A 19,260-nucleotide genomic window follows, 5' to 3' on the forward strand; every position below is an offset into this window, starting at 1 on the left:
AAGGGAGGAAGGAAAGAATGAAGGAAAGGAGGAAGGAAGGAAGGAAGAGAGGAAGGAAGGAAAGAAGGAAGGAAGGGAGGAAGGGAGGGAGGAAGGAAGGGAGAGGGGGAAAAAGGAAGAGAAAGAGGGAGAGTATTTATCCAAGGACAGAAAAGGAGAAACTTATCAAAGAGGTCCCCAGGCTATGCTGGAAGAGGCCAGTTTGGTCTAATGGAGCACAGGCAGTGAATAACACAAGGGGATTTGTAGGAAGGCTATTCAGGAAAGCATGAAGAGTCCATGAGAAGACTAAACCTTGTTCTGTTTTAACAAAACTTTAAGAACTTGGCATGTTCAAAAAAAAAAAAAAAATCAGTGCCCAATGGGGATTTCCATTAGTCAGTTAGGATAAAGAGATAAAGAAGTCCTATTTTGACTACATCTTCCTATTGTCTCACCAAGGGCCGTGGTGGTCCCTGGGGTGTGCTGTTTGGGGACAGACAAGGCCAGAGCCCATGGGCATGACAATCCCAGTCTTGTCCCCAGCAGGCTTGGACAAGGTGTTTCAGGATGGGGGAGACGACTACCATGGCGTCACATATAACCAGGGCCATTTTCAGTCTTCTGTTGCTCTCGGCACGCTCTGATTTTGATGGTCCCACCTTATATCATGTCAAAAATGTTAAAAGCACTCACATTATAGCGCCATTTACGTTTTGCTATAAAGGAACTTCAAAGGATCTTTGTGATTCTGCTTTTGAAATGATGTGGCTCCAAGTAACTCATTTATTTTGTAATTAGTCATGGTTTTTCAGGTTTCACAGCTAATTGTGCATGGCAAAGCCAGAAAATCTAACCTACAAATTGCATTCAAATACTGTAAAATTTAAATGCATTCTACAGTTAACAAGTAATGACATTTGTATATATCAATTAAGCATTTACTTGTCTTTAGTTTGCACTTTGCTTTTAGTGTTTTGGAGCCAATGGTAGCTCAGATCTCAAGTATCTCTGTTAGCCCTTGCAAACAAAGACTGTGGGCCCCAGGCCCAGTGCCTGGAGTGTGTCACAGGCAAAATGGCTGGCACGTGTCATGTCAGGCTGGACAAATCTCTCGATGTCAGAGATTTGATGTTACGAGAAGGACACAGTCATTTTGCTTTGAATCCAGGGCTCACTAATGCCTCTCCATCAGGTGAGGGCCTCATTAAGAAGGGGTAGTAAGTTTTATAGCCGACCGTCTTGTTATAAAAAGAGTTCCGGTTCAGACTTAACGTTGTATGTAGCCCAGGGTTCACGTCCCGGCTGTGCTCTGGACAACTGAGTAGAATGAAAGAATCCTTTGAACTCCAGGAGGACTTCGTTTCCTCATCTGTGAAATGGAGCCAATGGTAGAAGTCCATCATCATTCCTAAGGCTGTTGGGAGTTTCAAATGAGATAATCTATGAGAAAATTATGTATTGAAAAACACCAGCTTTTGGGGCGCCTGGGTGGCTCAGTCGGTTAAGTGTTCTGCTTCAGATTCTGTGTCTCCTTCTCTCTCTGCCCTTCCTGCGCTCAGACTCTGTCTCACTCTGTCTCTCAAAAATAAATAAATGTTAAAAAGAAAAAAAACCCACCAGCTATTAAGATGGTGTAGGGCAGTCATTCTTGTTTTAAGTTTATTTATTAATTTTGAGAGAGACAAGAGCGAGAGAGTGCACATGCAAGTGTGTGGGGTGGGGGCAGAGAGAGAGGGAGAGAGAGAGAGAATCCCAAGCAGGCTCTGCACCGTCGGCGAGGAGCCTGATGTGGGGCTCAGACTCACAGTCCCTGAGATCACGACCTGAGCCGAAGTCGGACACTCAACCGACTGAGCCACCCAGGCGCCCCAGGATGGTCATTCTCAATCCTGGCTTCAGTTTCAAATCACCTAGGGGGCTTTAAAAAACAGTACTGAAGTCCGGGTCCCACCTGAGACCAATTACATCGGAATCCCGGGGGAAAGAGAGCGATAGTTGGTTTTTTTAAAGGCAACCCCTTCTGGTGATTCTGGGGTGCAGCTGATGTTGAAGACAGAGGTGTCGAGAGAGGACATCTGTGTCCATGGCTGTAGCAGCTGTGCCCTAACCATACGCATCTTGGCATGACTTTGGCTTGCTCTGGCTGCCCAGCGTCTTGGCAGTTGGTTCTGTGAATTTACAGTAGGGCTCATGAATACACGTGCTTTCCTGGCACACGGCCAGGCTTTGCTTCCCGGGCTCACAGCTCCATGGGACCACGGGAGCGAGTTCGGGCCAATGGACGTGGGCAGGAGTGATACGCACCGCTTGCTGGCCTCCCCCTACGTGTGGGTTTCCTGGGACTGCCATTACAAATGACCACAAATAGGCGGCTGAAACAACAGCAATTAATTTTCCCACAGTTCTGGAGGCCAGAAATCTAAAACCAAGGTGTCAACAGTTTGTTCCTTCTGGAGCCTCTGAGGGAGAATCTGTTCCCTGCTCCTTTCCTGGTGCCTGCTGGCTCCAGAAATCCTTGGCGGTCTTTGGCTTCTAGAAGCCATAGCTTCCATCTTTCTGTGACTCCCCTTGTGTCTCTGTCTTAAGCCTCCCTCTTTTCTAGACAAGGACACCAATCATCAATTACCTAAATCCAGGATAATCTCATTCCAGGAATCTTAATTATATCTGTGAGACCTTATTTCCAAATACAGTCCCGTTCACAGGGGTTAGGACTTGGACATTTCTTTTCTTTCTTTCTTTCTTTTTTTTTGGTGGTGGTGGTGGGGGGGGGGGCAATATTCAACCTACTATACCCAATAAACAACTCAAACCAAACAAAAACACTCTCACAGGTCATCCTCCAGCTGTCCCTCCCCGCACGTGCCGGCTGGAGAACCCTCTGAGGCTTGGAGGAGGGCGGAGCCACAAGATGGCGGGAGCCTGGATCCCTGCATGACTACTGAACTGTGATGCGTGGGAGGAAGTTGTGTGTACCAAGCCACTGTGATTTTGAGTTGTTACAGCGGTTAGCCCATCCTGACCAACGAGCAGATCTGACACTCTTCCAAGAAATTTATTGTCTGCCCAAGTCGTCTGTGAAGTTAAGCACATCTACAGACAGCCCAAGGCTGCTCACCGTTAGCTCAGGAAAGCATCTTGGAGGCCGTCTATTCCCAAACTCCTGCTTCAGCAATGAGGAAATTGAGACTCAGTAGTGGTCAAGGTCCAGTAGTGGAGGCAGGACCCAGTCTCATACTCTGCGTTAGTTTCTAAGACCTGCTGTAACAGGTTTTGTGGCTTAAAACAACAGAAATTTGTTCACAGCTCTGGAGACCAAGCCCACCCTGTTCCCTCTGAAGCCTCTAAGGGGGAAGAAGACATCCTTGCTTCCTCTGGCTGTCAGTGGCTCCAGGAGTCCCTTGGCTTATGGTAGCATCTGTCCAATTGGCCTGCTTCCATCCCCACATGGCCTGGCCTCCTCCTCTGTGTTCCTTCTCTTCGTATTTTCTCCCCTTTTTGTAAGGATACTTGTCATCGGACTTCAGGTCCACCCAGTTAACCCAGGATGATCTCAACCTGAACTCTTTAACTTAATTATATCTGTAAAGACCCTTTTCCCAAATAAGATCACAATCACTGAGATGGGGGGTTGAGTTGGACACATCCTTCTGGGGGGCTACAGCTCAGCCCATTACTCAACCTACAGGCGGATGTTCTTTCTACCATCATCTCCTTAGCACTTCCTCTGATTGTCTTGTTTCTCATCAGGGTACTAACTGCACATGGTGTGGAAAATATGAAGGATGCCACCAGAGTTCTACTAAATTAAGATTCCCATCGGGGGGAGGAAGAACTTATTTGGTGTCTGAAATCAGGGTTTGCAAAGGATACGAACATACAGATTGGGAGGGCTACATGCACCCCAATGTTTATAGAAGCATTACCAACAATAGCCAAGCTACGGAGAGAGCCCAAATGTCTACTGACTGATGGTGGGTAATGAAGGCGTGGCATACACATACAATGGAATATTACTCAGCCATCAAAAAGAATGAAATCTTGATATTTGCATCGACGTGGTTACAGCTAGAGTGTATTATGCTAAGTAAAACCAGTCAGAGAAAGACAAATACCATACGATTTCACTCATATGTGGAATTTAAGAAACCAAACAGACAAGCCAATGAAGGGGAAGAGGAGGGAAACAAACCATAAGAGACGCTTAACTAGAGAAATGCTGAGGGTTGCCGGAGGGGAGGTGGGTGGGTGATGGGCATTGGGGAGGGCGCCTGTGATGAGCCCTGGGGGTTGTATGTAAGTGACGAATCACTGAATTCTACTCCTGCAACCAATATTGCACCGGATGTTGACTAACTAGAACTTAAATAAAACGAAAAATAAAATCAGGGTTTGCCGCCTGGCTTACAAAGAACCCACGGTCTCCTTAGACACAAGTGAGTCGTTCCTTATTGACTTCCCACCACACCGGTGCCATCATACGGGTTATTTCATTTGGCTCTCAAAACTGCCAGCAGGAGGGCGGCTGCTGTCACCAGTTTTACCCACGGGAAAATCGAGAGTGGAACCGATCGCCCGGCAGACCCCCAAGATAACAATTGCGTGCAAGCTTCTGGAAGACAACAATTGCGTGCAAGTGCTTCTGGAAAGACCTGGGAAGAGAGAGGAGGCGGGACGGGAGGGGAAGGCGCCAGCACCATGTGTTAGCGGGCGGTGCCACAGGCAACCGGACTTGGGTCTGACTGGGGGCCGCTGAGCGAGGGCGTTGAGCCCATCTCGGAGGGGAGGAGAAGCTCTACCCTTCATCCAGCGACTCCCGTCTGATACCAGTCTAGGGCTAGCTCCAAAGCGTTAGCCCCCTGGCTCTCCCAGCCTGCCCTGTAATTGGGCAGGACAAGCCCCGGTGGTGGGAGAAACCCTCAGACAGAAAGTTGCAGGTGCTCATAAGAGGAAGCCATCGGTGCCAAGAATACGGACAAGGGCCGGGGGACAAGGGCAGCCTGCCCGTGTGCTTTGCCTCCGAAGCCTTAGCTCCTTCTGCCTTGTTCCTCACATCAACTGGGGGAAGCGGGGGGCAGACATGTGGCCCGAACGCCTGCCCCACGGCCGGCTCTGCAACCAGTGCTTCCTGAAGCCTTCCAGAAGCCTCAAGGCTTTGGAGATCAAGTCCGGAAGATTCTTCCCTTGGATGCTTCTGCAGTGTGTGTTTTTGTGTGATGGGTTCTGTGTGACCCAGTGACATGCATCATACTTGAAATATTTCCACTGCTGACAAAATAAATCAGCTTTCCCCGCCGTAGCGCTCAGCTTATTAGGGGAAAATGGAAAAGGGGCATTAAATATTAATGCTGCATATTTTCCCCTCCCTTGGCGCCTTCTGTGCCACTGATCACTGCCCAGCTAGCGCAGCCTTCTGTCTTTTTTCTCCCGACGATGGTAGGGGACAGAAGGGACCTTTGACAAGGCAGCGAGGGACAAGAGTGTAAAATGGGACTCCGACTGGTTTTCTAGGTTCCGGCTTCGGCACGCCCCTGTCTCCACCAGACGCCAAAGAGGCACCAGGAAACTTCATCTCCAGTGGGAATCTTGCCACTGTGCTAGTTTTGGTTGGAAGCGTTCACAGCACAGAGATAGCGGTGTCTCGAAGGCAAGGTGGTTTCTGAGGAGGCAGGCAGGGAGAACCGAACCTCAGAGAAGCAGTCGATAAGTCCTGAGCTAACAGACCGAGGAGACCGCTGGCTTTGGCCCTTGTTGGTTCACTCACAGCAAGCATTCGGAAAGGCGTCTCGCTGGTTAGGCCAGGCCACGGAGGAGAGGTGCGGAGGCAGCTTTCAGGCCTCGGAAAGAAAGTCTCCCAGAGACCTTGGTGTTTCATTTGGCTCATTTGCGGAAACCTCCGTGCAAAAATCAAAAACGAATCCTTAAGGAGAATCCTCTTTTTAGGATGCTGGGAAGGTGGATTTCTTAGGAATTTTTTTTTCAATTAATTTTTCATTGGGCAAGTAATGCATTAATCCAGTTCAGTCATTGCGCATAAGGCCGGGGTGGCTTTTTCCCCACTCTCCTTCCCTCGTCCCGGCGCCCTCCCCTCACTGCCTGGAAGGATCACAGTCAATGGTCAAGGGGAGGAGCACTGGAGACTTGTGTATGTGTTTGTTCGGTTTTTGATGCTTCTTCTCAGAAGAGCTTCCGTAAATTTCAGGCGAGATCTGCTGTGATTTGGCCTTGTGACTGCTCTCTCTTGTCCCCAGGTGTCCCCCCTCCTCCACTCATGCCATTTATACACAGGCCTGGGACCTCTCTTCCGGTGACCAATCCCCTGTCAGGGCTCAGGAGACTTTGAGGGCTCCGTGTCTCGTGGCATCAGCTTTCCCACACTTCTCACGATGGTCCCGCCCTGCTCCCTCCTCGTCTCCCTGCCCCCGGTCCTCTGATGTCCGGCCGGGGGTCCTCCCCTCTGGGCCAGCTGACGTGCACGTCGCCAGGCTGGCCTCTGGCCCTTTGCTCATGCTCTTCCCTTCTCCTTCCTTCCTGCTTGATCATGCTCTTATTTCAAGACTGCAAGTCCCCTGGAAGCTTCCTCTTGTCTGTGCTGGTGTCCTGGGTCTTTCTTCTTAGGACTCCTCTGCGGTTAGTCCTGGAGGTTCTGGGAGGTTCTGGGCTGTGTTTGTTTCATTTCATTCCCAGCCACAGGGATCTTAGATCAAGGTCTGTGTCTCAGTCATCAACATGAGCAGTACTGTGGTGGAGACCTCCCATTTCCCAGGCTGTGTTCCTGGTACTTCACGACGGTCCTCTTACTTTACTCCATTCCTGTTTGTGGCTAAGGATGCCGGACTGGGAGAGGTTGTGTCCCTTGTCAGAAGTCCCGCAGCTAGTACGGGTCAGGGGCGGGATTCAAACCCAGGGCGGACTCCCAAGTGCATGAATGATAAGAATAAATGTGTGACGTGCACCTGCTGACCTGATTTCTCCTAGTTTTGCTGGGCCAGCGGCCCTTTTTTTCCTAGGAGCCTTTTCCTGAATCCATGGACGATTCCTAGGGGGTGATGAGTCCCCGAATCCGTGGCTCCCTCCGCTTGCCCTCCGCCCAGGGCCTCGGAGAGCTAGGATGTAGAGGGTTTGAGGGAGGGCTGCCTCTCCAGCGGGTGTAGGCCTCCAGGGACCCGGCGAAGCTGTCAGCAATTTAGGTTAAATGAGCATCCAAAGGCCAGCACTGCAGAGAGATCATGGGAAGACATTATCCACGGTTGTTTACAAGTGAGAGTGACAAACTCCTTAGCGGGTTTCTTGAGGAGAGGACACGTGTCCCTTGAGGGAAAATTAGGCAAATTGTGCGCCTGTTTGGGCCACACGGGCTCAAATCCTCACTGGGGAAATTAACTTGTCACTGACTTGGCGGCTGTCACTTGGGCTCTTTCCATGGCCCCCTGTGTTTCAGCATCACTGCAGCCGCAGGGAGATGCGGTACCTCAGCGCTTGCGTGGGGGGCGAGGGGGCTTCGCTTAGGGTGCTTTGCAGGCTGGCTGGAACGCACCAGCTATTCAGGATAATGATAACCTGTTCCCTCTCCCACACCTGCCAAAGCTCCCTGGGCTCCCCTCCACCGTGCTGCTGTCATATGCCCCCTCTGCCGCTCAGAAGGAAGCGCTGTAACACAGTGTAAGGTTCCCTGCTTCCAAAAGGATCTGCAGATGGCACGTGAGAAGACGGCTCAGTGGTCAGGTAAATGTGGAGAATGCTCTTTGCAAGGGTCTTACTGCGGGACTTCTCAGAGCCTTCAGTGTGCTAATGTGTTGAATCACTCTCCGAGAGAGGATTATCACTTACCTCAAATCTTTGATCATGGGACCCTTTTTTAGAATGAAACATCTATTCCCAGGGAGTGGTGGTCTGTTCCTCACCCTGTGACACACCGGAATATAGAAAGAATGAGAACAGTAGAGCAGATAAGACCGGGTGAGAAGGTCTTCCTCTGGACCCCTGTTTTCTTGTCTCAAAGCATGGTGGATAGAATATCTTCAGGGAATTGTCGAGAAGGGTAGATGAGATACGGTTCTTGGTGCCCAGTGAGAACTTGATCGACCCTGGATTCCTCTGCCTCCCCCTCAGACCCAACACGGCTCCCCTGTAACAGGGCCCTTCTCTCAAAGGGGGCTCTAAGGCTGACGTGCATTACAGCCATTTGCATATGCATTTTCCCTTCTCACACAAGATCGGGAGCTGCATGAGGGCAGAGGCTGTATCTCTGTTCCGTTAGTCCCTTTATGTGTCAGCGAAGTGCCTGACTCACAGCAGGTGCTTGACGTGTGGTAATTACATTCATACCAAGTCTTGTCACTTTTTCAGGTACGTGGGATCTCAGGAGTCTACAGATCTCTTGGAAAATCTTCAGTCTATACACGAATAAATGACCTGAGGGAGGGTAAGTGGGTCCCCCTTTCACTTTTCAATTCAGTGAACCTTGCTGTGCATACATAAATTTTAAACACTCTCCGATTTGGAGGAGGGTCAGTTTGTTTTCTTCTATTCAGGCCTTCAACTGATTGAACGAGGCCCACCCATTTTAGGGAGGGCAACATGCTTATTCTGGCTACTGATGTAAATGTTAATCTCACCTTCCCCACCCCTGAAACACCCAGAATCATGTTTGATCAAATATCTGGGCACTCTATCACCCAATCCAGTTGACACATGAGATTAACCATCAAAATCTCCTAGTTGCCAAATTCAGTCTTGGTTCTTCAAACCTCTTATTCTGCATATTTCAGACCAGATGCCATTTTTCACATCACTCAAACTTCTGCCTTTTGTCCCCTTCCCCAGTTTCCTGTAGAATTTCCTTCTCCCCAGCCTACAGTCCAGTCCAGGGGTCAAGATTGTGCTGTGCAGCCTGGTTTTAAATCCTGGCTCCTTCGTTTGCTAGTATTTGACCTTGAGCCTTGGTCTCACTGTCTGAAAAATGAGTCTAGTCAATGTTTGAGTTCTTTTTTTAATATTAATATTATATTATTTAATATTTTTAAATTTTATTTTTGAGAGAGACAGAGACAGAGCGTGAGCAGGGGAGAGCCAGAGAGAGAGGGAGACACAGAATCCAAAGCAGGCTCCAGGCTCTGAGCTGTCAGCACAGAGCCTGACGCAGGGCTCGAACTCACGAGCCGTGAGATCGTGACCTGAGCCAAAGTCGGAGGCTTAGCCTACTGAGCCACTGGGGCACCCCTATGCTTGAGAAATTCTTAATGCTATCCCTGAAACATACTACATGCTCAATACAGGATGGTTACTATGTCTTGATGACCTGTCCCGGGGTCTCTTCCCCATCTCCTTTTAAATAACTGTGTTCCCCAGAGCTCTCTTTTCTTTTTATTCTGGCCTCCCTTTCATTGAGAACTACCACTCAACTGGCCAAGCACCACCTTCCACTGCTGGTTTCGAATATAATCTGTGTATATGAAACTTCTGTAAACCTCAGATCATTACTTGGTGGCCAATAATATCCCGGTTTAGAAACTCACATAAACTTTTATCCAAAGCCATCAAATGACTTTGAAAACAAATTGTTAATCTTCCCCCTTGCAAAAATCCAAACTTATAATAAAACTTTTATTTGACTTCAAAAAACACAATTGTTGTTTCAACTTACTCTCCCATCCCCTGCCCCCAACCCACCTCCCTGCCAGAAATCTCTACAGGTAGAGAAGTTCAGATAATTTCATAGGATTTAGATTTAACAGGAACAACACGAGTCCAGTTCCTCCTGGCCAAAGAATGTTTCCAGAAGGTTTGAAGGCAGAACTGTCTCGTCTTCCAAATCATGGATCATCCCCCAAAGTATTTAACTGCAATCAATTTTTGAGTTTTGAAATGTCGCCTGATTTCCCCTACTTCCTATAAAGAAACAAGAAACAAAAGCAAGCGTGCACACACATATATTCCAGGAGAGCTGGCCCTTCTTACTGTGAGCCACTTATCGTGATCCAAAAGATTTACTCAGAGGCATAATTAATTGGAACTTGTTTCAGTGGAACTTTATTTCCCTTCATCTCATTACAGAAACAAAAGAAGATTATAGGCCAGGGGATCCATGAGGTTTCAAGAGAGCCTACTGATGAATGAAGTTGGAAGGAGTTGAGACACGGTCAGAGATGGTTAACATCCAGAAATTCTTACAAAGCAACGGCAATTCTTTCCCGTTAATCCCGCCTTGCCCCTTTGATCTCGAATGGTACCATGGCTGCAAGTTAAGGGCAAAGCTAGCCTGGCATTAAAGAACCCCAGTGACCTTGCTCTGGAGGAGAAGGTTTCTTCAGGAACACGGAAGATGAAAAACAACGACGGCAATAATCATAAAAGCAAAAACAGACACACAGAGCAGCTGTTGAGTAAAACACGAACACGCAGAGAATCGTTTGGGGAGGTTTTCGAACTGGTGAATTGTAAATCGGCTGTCTGTGCTTGTTCTCATGAGGGCGTCCGTGTTAATTTATCCCCAGGTCAGTGTGGAAACGGACCAAGTTGGGCCTGGAAACGTTGGGTCACGGTTGCCCGTTTTTGTAAGATGAGTAGTCGCATGAAGGAGAGGGGAGATACATGAATTTCCCCTTTGTCCTTTGTTTTTCTTGAGATTCTTAAGAGTTTTCAGAGGCTCTCAGAACTTCCAGTAAGGAAGCCCCACCTTTGGGGGGGGATGCGTAAGAGCCCCACCTTTGTGGCAACTATTTGTGATGCCAAAAATGAGGAGGGGCTCAGGGGACCTGTACTCTCATTTGTATCCTCTTTGGACCCAATAGACAGAGCCCCAAATCTTTTTTAACATTCTTTTAAGTCTGGAAGTGGCCGTAGGCCATTAAACATTCCTTTAATTCTGGAAATGGGGAGAGAGGGGTGAATATGGCTATAGAGTAAGGATGTTATCACCCGGCACGGCTGGTGGTCAGGCTTCATGCTCAAAATTGCCCAATTAAAGAAATAAAAAATGTAAGCTCTGTCGGGAAAAAATGCAAATAAGGTGGCTTGGGGTTAAGATTTTGAGTGGTTTGCTGGTTAAAATTATGCACTTGTTTATGGGGGAAATGGATTTAAAAAAAATCTATATACAGTTGGATGAATTAGGCAACCATCTATTATGTAATTGAACAACAACGTAATCCATCATCGCGGTGGCGAGGGCAGCCAAAGCCATCGCAAATTCAGGGGACTCCTGCTCTTTCATTCTTTCTACTTTAGCTATTGGAATAGCAAGAGTTTTGGGGAGTTGTCTCTTTTTGTTTTGGAGGGTGATGTCTAACAGTGCTTTCTTGCAAATTTTAATTTGGGGGGGGTGGGGTGGGGCTCCAGGAGCTCGGGCAGGACTAGGGGGTATGTGTGTTTGTGGGCCCGCCCCTGCATGAACTTGCACCGGGCACATCCCAAAAGGATATTGATAGTGGATGTCATGGTGCACCCCGGAACCCTCTTCAGAACTGGGGTGCCTATTCACTTAGCGGCTGGCACTGTCGGCTGTTGGAGGCTCACAACCGAGAACTGCCCTCAGCCAAAGGGAGCTGCCTTGTTGGACTGTGTGCCCCATCCCCGTGGCATCCTGCATGTGATGGCTGGTCCATGATATGGTGCGGGGGGCGGGGGGTGGGGGCGGTGAGGGAAGGAACCTCAGCCTCCTGCCTGGATTCAGAATGACCCTGGGGGCCGTCCAGCTCCAGAGCTCGCTGTGGGACCAGCAGAAGCCTCTGTTGTGGCGGCACCACAGCTCGACCTCTCCCTCTGCCCCGCTGCCCCCCTGCCCCCCTCACACCCCTCCCAGCATGGATCGGAGCGCTGCCCTGGAAACCTCCTGCAGGCAGACCTCCCAGGGTCCATCCAGGAAAACTGCCCGCGGGCCACATGTCCCCTCTTCATTTCAAGGGGGCGGGAAGTGAGAACTGGCCAACGCATCACAGATCCGCTGCTGTGGGACCACAAAGGCACTTGATTTGACGACGCAGTCCCCAGAGTTTCTGGAAACGGGGCTGGTTTCCTCAGGACCTGAGAGCGCTCAACTCTACCACCCATTTAGGCAAATGACTTAGACTTTCTCTGTTTCTTTATCCATTTAATAGTCTAAGTCTCCCATAGGGCTGTTCATGAGAGGGAATGAAGAAATTGAGACAAAGCATCCAGGGCAAAGTTTATGAACTCAAGAGACGTTAGCTTTCAGTAGTGGCAGCGTGGAGTGGCCTCCCAGCGCCGTGACATCGGGTGAAAAATGTTACCCTCCCTGAGACTCCGCTTGCTCACCTACAAGATGCAGGGATGCCGCCTATTTTCTATGTGGATTCTGGAGGCAGAAGAGAATGTATGCAAAGGGCGTGTGGTACTAACAGAAACTCAGTCATTAACTATTGTTATTTTGAGGAAGTTTCTCTTTGATTGAGGGTCCCAAATGCACAGCAGCGAACCCATGGGCCCGCGGAGAGGTTGTGTGGATTGTTCCGTATAGACTGCCCCAGACGGAATGGGTCCCAGCTTTCTCGCCGATGGTGGGAAGTTCCCCCGTGTCTCTGCCTGCCCAGTTATTTGTTGTTTGTTTCCTAGCAGGGAAATAATACGTGGAGCTTGGCCACCGTAGGCTGGAGTCTCACCATTTTCTGGGAATCACCTCATGCCAGGATCTGCAACCTGAGTGCCGGGTCCAGAACAGGGAGCCCTGCCAGGCCACAGACAAAGGCCCCTTTGGTCTCTGAGCTGGCGTTAGCCACTGCCTTGGCTGGGTGTCTGCCGATGGCATTCAAGTGTCATGTGACCATCCCTCCTTAGAGATCTTCAGATAGAGCCTTGGGCCATTTCTGGGCATCAAGTCCCATCCATGACTTTGTGAGGATATAAGAAAAATCACACTTTCACAATAAGATACCTCCACGGACTGAGTCAATACCAAAGAAACCTGCCCTACTCCAAGGGAGGAAGCCGGTGTTGTGGTGCCATAGAAAAAGCCCCAGGCTTGGTCTTCTCTGGTGACATGGGCCCAGGGATGGCTGGTTTTAGGGAAAACAATCACTTTAGTTCAAATAAAAAGCAGGGATCCTATTAGGAGTATCCAGGGGCTGCTCTTGGGACTCAGTTGCAGGAAGTTCAGCCTGGCCTCACGGTAAGTGGGAAGTCACCCCTCTCCCGGGCCCCTAGGACAGCTGTCCCCACAGCTCCTCAGATCACCTGCTCAGCTCACCTCCCCACACAAGAATTGACCTGCCTGGCCTTCTTTCTGCTCCGCCTTATTTCATTTGCCCATGGCTTTGGCTGACCTTGGTCATGATTCCAGACTTGACACTCTCTGCTCCTCATAGCCCCTTGGCACAGTCGAGACCAATGATCACTTTGTTTAAACCCCGAGGAAAGAGAATCTGATTGGTTTAACTTGGCTCAGGTGTTAGCTCCTGGTCCGATCCCCTGTGATCAGGGGAAATGATCCCATGAAGACGTCACAGCTGTGCCTTCTGGAGCTGTGGACTATGTCCTCTAGTCAGGGGACATAGCTGGTAAAGAAATCATGAATATTTGGAAAAATTGGTTCAGCTTTCTGGGTCTTACTTTCCCCAACTGTGAAATAATACTAAGTGTTATTATATTGGTCATTAAATGTCAGATGTAACCAGTTTACATATGGAAACCAATTGACCTCCACACCCCCACTCCTGTACCTGTTCAGTTCTCTGGGGGCACAATATGATAATCCCCACCCGCAGCTCATAGGATAAAGGAAGGCCATTCTTCAAGGAAGTTCTCTCGGGTATTTCTGGGAACCCTGAGGAACGTGTGTGCATTCCAGAAGTCCATCCAAGGTGGTGGGTTGCCATCCCTCCCAGCCTCCTTGTTCTGCGTGATTGCTTCTTTTGAGCTCAGATGGGAATCTCTTGTCATCGTGTTGACACTCACCCTTGTATATCTTTATCCCTAACATGGATGTGAATTCCTTCCTTCTGTCCCCAAAGCATAGCTAAAAGAGAATGGAGATGATATTTATTGCACCCCCCTCCAGCTTTATTGAGTTAGGACTCACAAACACAAATTGTATATATTTAAGTTGTACAACATAATTTTTGTTTTGATGGAATGTTTGTGGACAACAGAACTTAACAAAAAGACAAAGCTTGGCCTGGTGTACCTTCTACTGGGACTTCATGAGGCTAGAGGACCCAAAAGGCATCCTGAGAACATTTCTGCTGAGGGATTCAGGCCACTCTCAGGGAGGGGAAGAACTTCATCCCTTCCAGCTTGAAATGCACCTCAACCCTTCGCCAGGATTCAGCCCAACTCCCAGGAAGCCCGACGGTGGGAACCGCTGTCACCTCTGGAAGAAATGCCCATTCCCACCTGTCAGGTTGCTGTCTGAGCCAATCACGATCATCACCGACCTTTCCGGATTCGCCGAGTCTGGCTTCTTCAGCATAAATAGCCCCACAGGAGCAACTCAATGGCCTGGGACCAGCTTTGGGGGCCAAGACTGCCTCTCCCTTCTTGCGGGGGTAGATCTTGGCACTCGATCACTTGTGAGCTCATTTTTGGTCAAAAAAACAAACTAATCTCCCAAGAATACACAGGGATTTTTTTTCAAGTCTTGGACACTGAAGTTCCAAGTTTTACAGAAAAAGAATTTCTAACTTTGGGATTAATCTGGAGAGTCTCCAGCTGACATTTGTAAATGGTATACATTAGGATGAGAACTGGCCTTACCAGTAGGACCAAACAGGCTCGGCGATGTGGCCCTTCCTTAAACAAAGGGAATGTCTGTTCCAAAGACAAATTCATTTTTCCCCTTCATAAACTACAGAGACTGTCTGAAATTCCCAAAATGGACGCTTTCCAACCCCAAATATTTAGAGCCCCAGTCTCTTCCAAGCACCTTGTTCTAATAAATTACTTTCTTTGCTGCTCCCAGCCGCTTTATGAGGTAAGGTATTACTTCCCTTATTTTACAAATGAGGAAACTGAGGCTCAGAGGTGTGTGATAATTAACCTAAGGCTAATAAATTGCAGGGTGGGATTCAAACCCAGCTTGGACTTTTGTCCTACCTCACCCTGTCCCAGGACCCTTTCCAGTTCCAACATTCTGAATCCACGGTCCTCGTGGCCCTGGGAAGCTCTGAGCCTGGCATGCGGGAAGGCGGGCTGTGGTCCCCAAGAGGGGAAGCCAAAGGACAGCCCAGGCAACCTAATTTGCAGTGTCCGAGGCAAAATGGAAAGGTGGGCTTTTGTTCAGAAGTCATTAAGAATTCAAGACCACCACAGCAGAGAGTTGAACCCAGCAAAGGTCCCTGTGAGCGTTGGGTCACGTGCAGGTCACAGGCCTGCGGACCTGGCAGCCTGGATGTGTCCCCTTATTCCTGGGAGGAGTACCGGCCGCAGGGTGACCTGGTGCTGGAGGAAAGCAGGCTGGTTTCTTTTCCTTTTTCTTTTTTTTTTTTTTTTTAAAAAGTTTACTGTTTATTTTTGAGAGAGAGGGCAAATGGGGGAGGGGCAAAGAGAGAGAGAGAGAGAAGGAGACACAGAATCCAAAGCAGGCTCCGGGCTCTGTCTTCGCGGAGCCCGATGCCCAGACCCGGACCCATGAACCGCGAGATCATGACCTGAGCGGAAGTTGGATGGCCGCTCCCTGGCGAGCCTCCCCCACCGGCTCCCGGGGTCACGTGGTCCGCTCCCGGAAGAAAGCGAGGGCGTGAGAGGCTGTGTGCGCTAGAGGTTTGCGGTTTAGCTCTTTTCATTCCTCCCGTGTTGTCGCTGTTTCGAACACTTCGTGTGGCTTTGGAGGCAATGGCTTGAGCCTTAATAAGATACAGAGAAATCGGAGGCAAGGAGGCCTGGTGGTAAATATGGAGCTTTTATTTGGCGCCACAGGTGTTCCTCGGTCCTGCCTGCTCCCGGGGCAGGCATGCCTGTGGGGCCGAGATGACCTGGAGGGGGGATGGCCAGAGAGCTGTGCTTGGAGCCCAGCTGTGGAATAACACTTGGAAACATAAAACCCAAGGTGGAAAGTGAGAAAGAAACAGAGAAAAACAAATCCCTGACTCACCCACCGCCGCCTGAATGAAGGAGGAGTCGACAGAGGACACGGCTGTAGGATTGTAAGTGGTCTGCAAGCCCTGCTGGAAGATGGGATTCACCCAGTTGGTTCCCCCAGAGACAGGCATTTGGGCACTTGTCTGGGTCTCCTCAGGAGGCACGGGTTCCCAGGGGGGTTTGATTCCAGCTGAAGCCTCCCCAGTTCTCAGGTGACAGGTGTTTGACCTACACCTCTCGAAAGCCCGCTTCTGGCCTTGTGACTCTTTCAGGGTCTCTGGTATCCTGTGGGCAGCCTGGCGGCTAGCCTTGGGGATACAGTGGCTAACAGTGGGCTCTGCCCTCCTACAATTCTCAGTTGGAGGGAGAGCCAGAAAAATGAGCAGGCAGGTGGACAGACAGGGGAGCCTCACCTCGAGGAAGCCTCTCCCTGCGAAAGCATTATACCCGTAGAAATCTGAAAGAGGAGTAGAATTTATCCAGGTGTTGGAGATGGTGGGGGTAAGGGGGGATTCTGGGCTGAAGGGAAAGTATGCGCAAAGGTCAGGAAGTAAGAAAGAGGATGTTGTATTTGCATGGTGGGTATGACTGCTAGGAGAGACCTTTCTAGCAACAAACGTTAGTTGAGTGCCACTACGTGCTTTGGTAATAGTGAGCCAGCCCACAGAATGGGTTGTGCCACTCTCCAGTACCTGCTTTTCCAATGGTAGACCCTTACTTCTCTGTCCTCCTGCTTCTTCCTCATACAGCTCATACATCGACTGGCTCCCTTCCTTGGGTTTATTCCATGTATTAGCGGAATACAAATAACATTGGAAGAAGCAAGAAAGATGGACATGAATTTCACTTTCAAGAGGTTGCCCAAGAACAAGCAGTTGGTCGATGAGATGGCTCCATAGAGGTAAGGCCTTAGAATCTTGACCTCTTGTTTCTCCACTGTCCCTGAGGAGTTGTTCTTGAATGCATGCTCCAAAATGGCCCTCCGTCATGTCAAATTTCAATGAGGTAAGATAGAGGAACACACACTCTTTTCTTTTAAGGGTGTGGCGTGGAAGTCACAGACATCATCTCTGCTCGCATGCCATTGGTCAGCACTCAGTCATGTGACCACCCCTAGAGGCAGGGCAGTCTGGGAAATGTAGTCAAGGTGGCTCCCGTTTTCAGAGAAAGCTCAGAGGTAAATGGATCTTCAGATGACTAGCCGTCTCTATTCTGTTCTGTTTCTAGTTTGTGATCTTGGAGATGTGTCTTCACAGACTAACGTTGCAGTGATGATTCCTGTTTGGTTTAGCCCTGAGCTCCCCATCTCTCATGTGGACACTAGAAAGGCAGAGAACATCAATGTTGGAAAGCTAAATATCATCCTGTGCCCAAGCTAAAACTTACAATAGACAAGTCAGGGGGTAAAACATTTGTTGGATGTTTTAAATCAATAAAAATTTCTCCTCTAAGGGTCGAGCAAGGGAGGTCTACTCACTTCACTTAGAGGAGTTTTGTGATGAGATTAAATGCAAAATCAGTCCTCATTTGGGCCTTAAAAAGCTCTCTGTTGAGAAGAGACAATGAAGGCAATGGACTTGCCCACAGCCCTTAATCAAGGCCTGGCCTGAGTTCCTCAGGCTTTGTTGTCTCGAAAGGCGAGGGTGAAGAAAAATGATGGATTGACAAGGAAAGCTGGTGGGGGTGGATGTGTTCCCTCCAAAGAAGGGAGTGTGAGAGATGGGCTATCCCTGAGTAAATGGGTTCAACCAGACAGATGATCCAGATAATCCAATAAAACACTTCGTGTTTTTGTGACTAATCCAACTGTCATAGTCCATGTCCAGGAGCTCAAACCATCAAAAGGTGATTCTGAGTCTTGTGTTCACTTTCTGGTTTGCCTGGAATTAAGTTTTCATCTCAGCCCTATCTCCAGGCTGCCTACTCATGTTCCAGACAATAACGCCCTAAGTAAGAAGAAATTAAGAAGCGACCACGGTCATTTCACACACTCCAGAGCCCAATGCTTATAATTTGGGGTTTATTGGCTGTTGTGGATTGTGCATGTCTCACGATTCCCGGCCCTCCTAGTCATGCTAGGTAGCATGGAGATTGTTTGTGTACGTGTGTCTGGCTCAGATTGAGAGGATTTGGGGAACGAGGCTCCATCCCAGTCCTGGTTTGTTGAATTCATTCTGCTGACCGAGGTTGACTATGGCTCTTTTGGTTAATCCACGTCTCCATTGTCAGCGGCCTAACTTAGCAGAATGCCATGTTTCTGTCGTGCTTGCCTGCCTTCTGGCTGTGACGCCAACCTCCCCCTCCTCCCCCTTCCCTCCAAGAGTCCATTGCAACCTTTAAAAACGGAAGGAGTGCTTCTCAGAGGCTGTAGGGAGTCAACCACACCACAAAAATGAACGATATGGGACCATTGGCAATTTCTTATCAAGTAAACCTACATTTGTCTCTCAACCCAGAAGTTATACTCTTGGATATTCATCCCAGAGAACCAAAAACTTCGGTTTAGACAAAAACCTGTCCATGAACTTAGCAGCTTTTAGCCAATAATCGCCTGAGACTAGAAACAATCCAAATGCCCTCCAATGGGTCAATGGTTAAATGCTCTCTCTTACATCCACACAGCAGAACGCTCCTCAGCAATGAAAAGGAACAAACTTTTGAGATATACAATGTATTAGTCTTGTTGGGGTTGCTGTAATAAAGTACCACAGGACTGAGTAGTTTAACAACAGAAATCTAGGGCCTTACAGCTCTGGAGACTGGACGTCTGAGATCAAGGCATTGATAGGGACGTTCTCCTTCTGAAGGTGCTAAGGAAGGAACTGTTCTCACCTGTCTCCTACTTCCTGGCAGTTCCTGGGCTTGGCTCCAATCCTTTATGGTGTTCTCCCCATGTATATATCCGTGTCTAACTTTCTCCTTTTCATAAGGACATCAGTCATATTGAATGAGGGGCCCACCCTACTCCAGTAGGACCTAATCTTAATATCCACGGCAACCCTACATCCAAATAAGGTCACATTCTGGAGTGTTGGGGGTTAGGACCTCGCCATGTGAATTTGACGGGGACACAATTCAGCTCAACATGTAACGACATGGATAAGGGCATTTTGCTTAGTGAAAAAAGCCAATCTCAAAAGATTGCATGCTGGATGATTCCATTTACGTTACATACACAAAATGACAAAACTCTGGAGACGGAGAACAGGTTGATGGTTGCCAGGACACAGGGACAGGAGGGGGTGG

The 19,260-nt window shown here is 48.9% G+C and overlaps 1 protein-coding gene across 1 annotated transcript in view; it reads right to left on the reverse strand.

The window, feature by feature from the left end:
- LOC125933164 (uncharacterized) overlaps positions 1 to 18,934 on the reverse strand; it is a 34,616-nt gene extending 15,682 nt beyond the window's left edge. Inside the window, exons 1-2 of the mRNA XM_049646018.1 lie at positions 18,847 to 18,934; positions 15,978 to 17,334 (exon numbers count right to left, since the gene is read on the reverse strand). Coding sequence (XP_049501975.1) covers positions 15,978 to 17,003 — 1,026 coding nt within the window. The 5' untranslated portion in view covers positions 17,004 to 17,334; positions 18,847 to 18,934. The remainder of the gene's footprint in view (positions 1 to 15,977; positions 17,335 to 18,846) is intronic.
- Between the last annotated feature and the right edge of the window lie 326 nt (positions 18,935 to 19,260).

The sequence above is a fragment of the Panthera uncia genome, chromosome D2, assembly GCF_023721935.1.
Source record: "Panthera uncia isolate 11264 chromosome D2, Puncia_PCG_1.0, whole genome shotgun sequence".
NCBI lineage: Eukaryota > Metazoa > Chordata > Mammalia > Carnivora > Felidae > Panthera > Panthera uncia.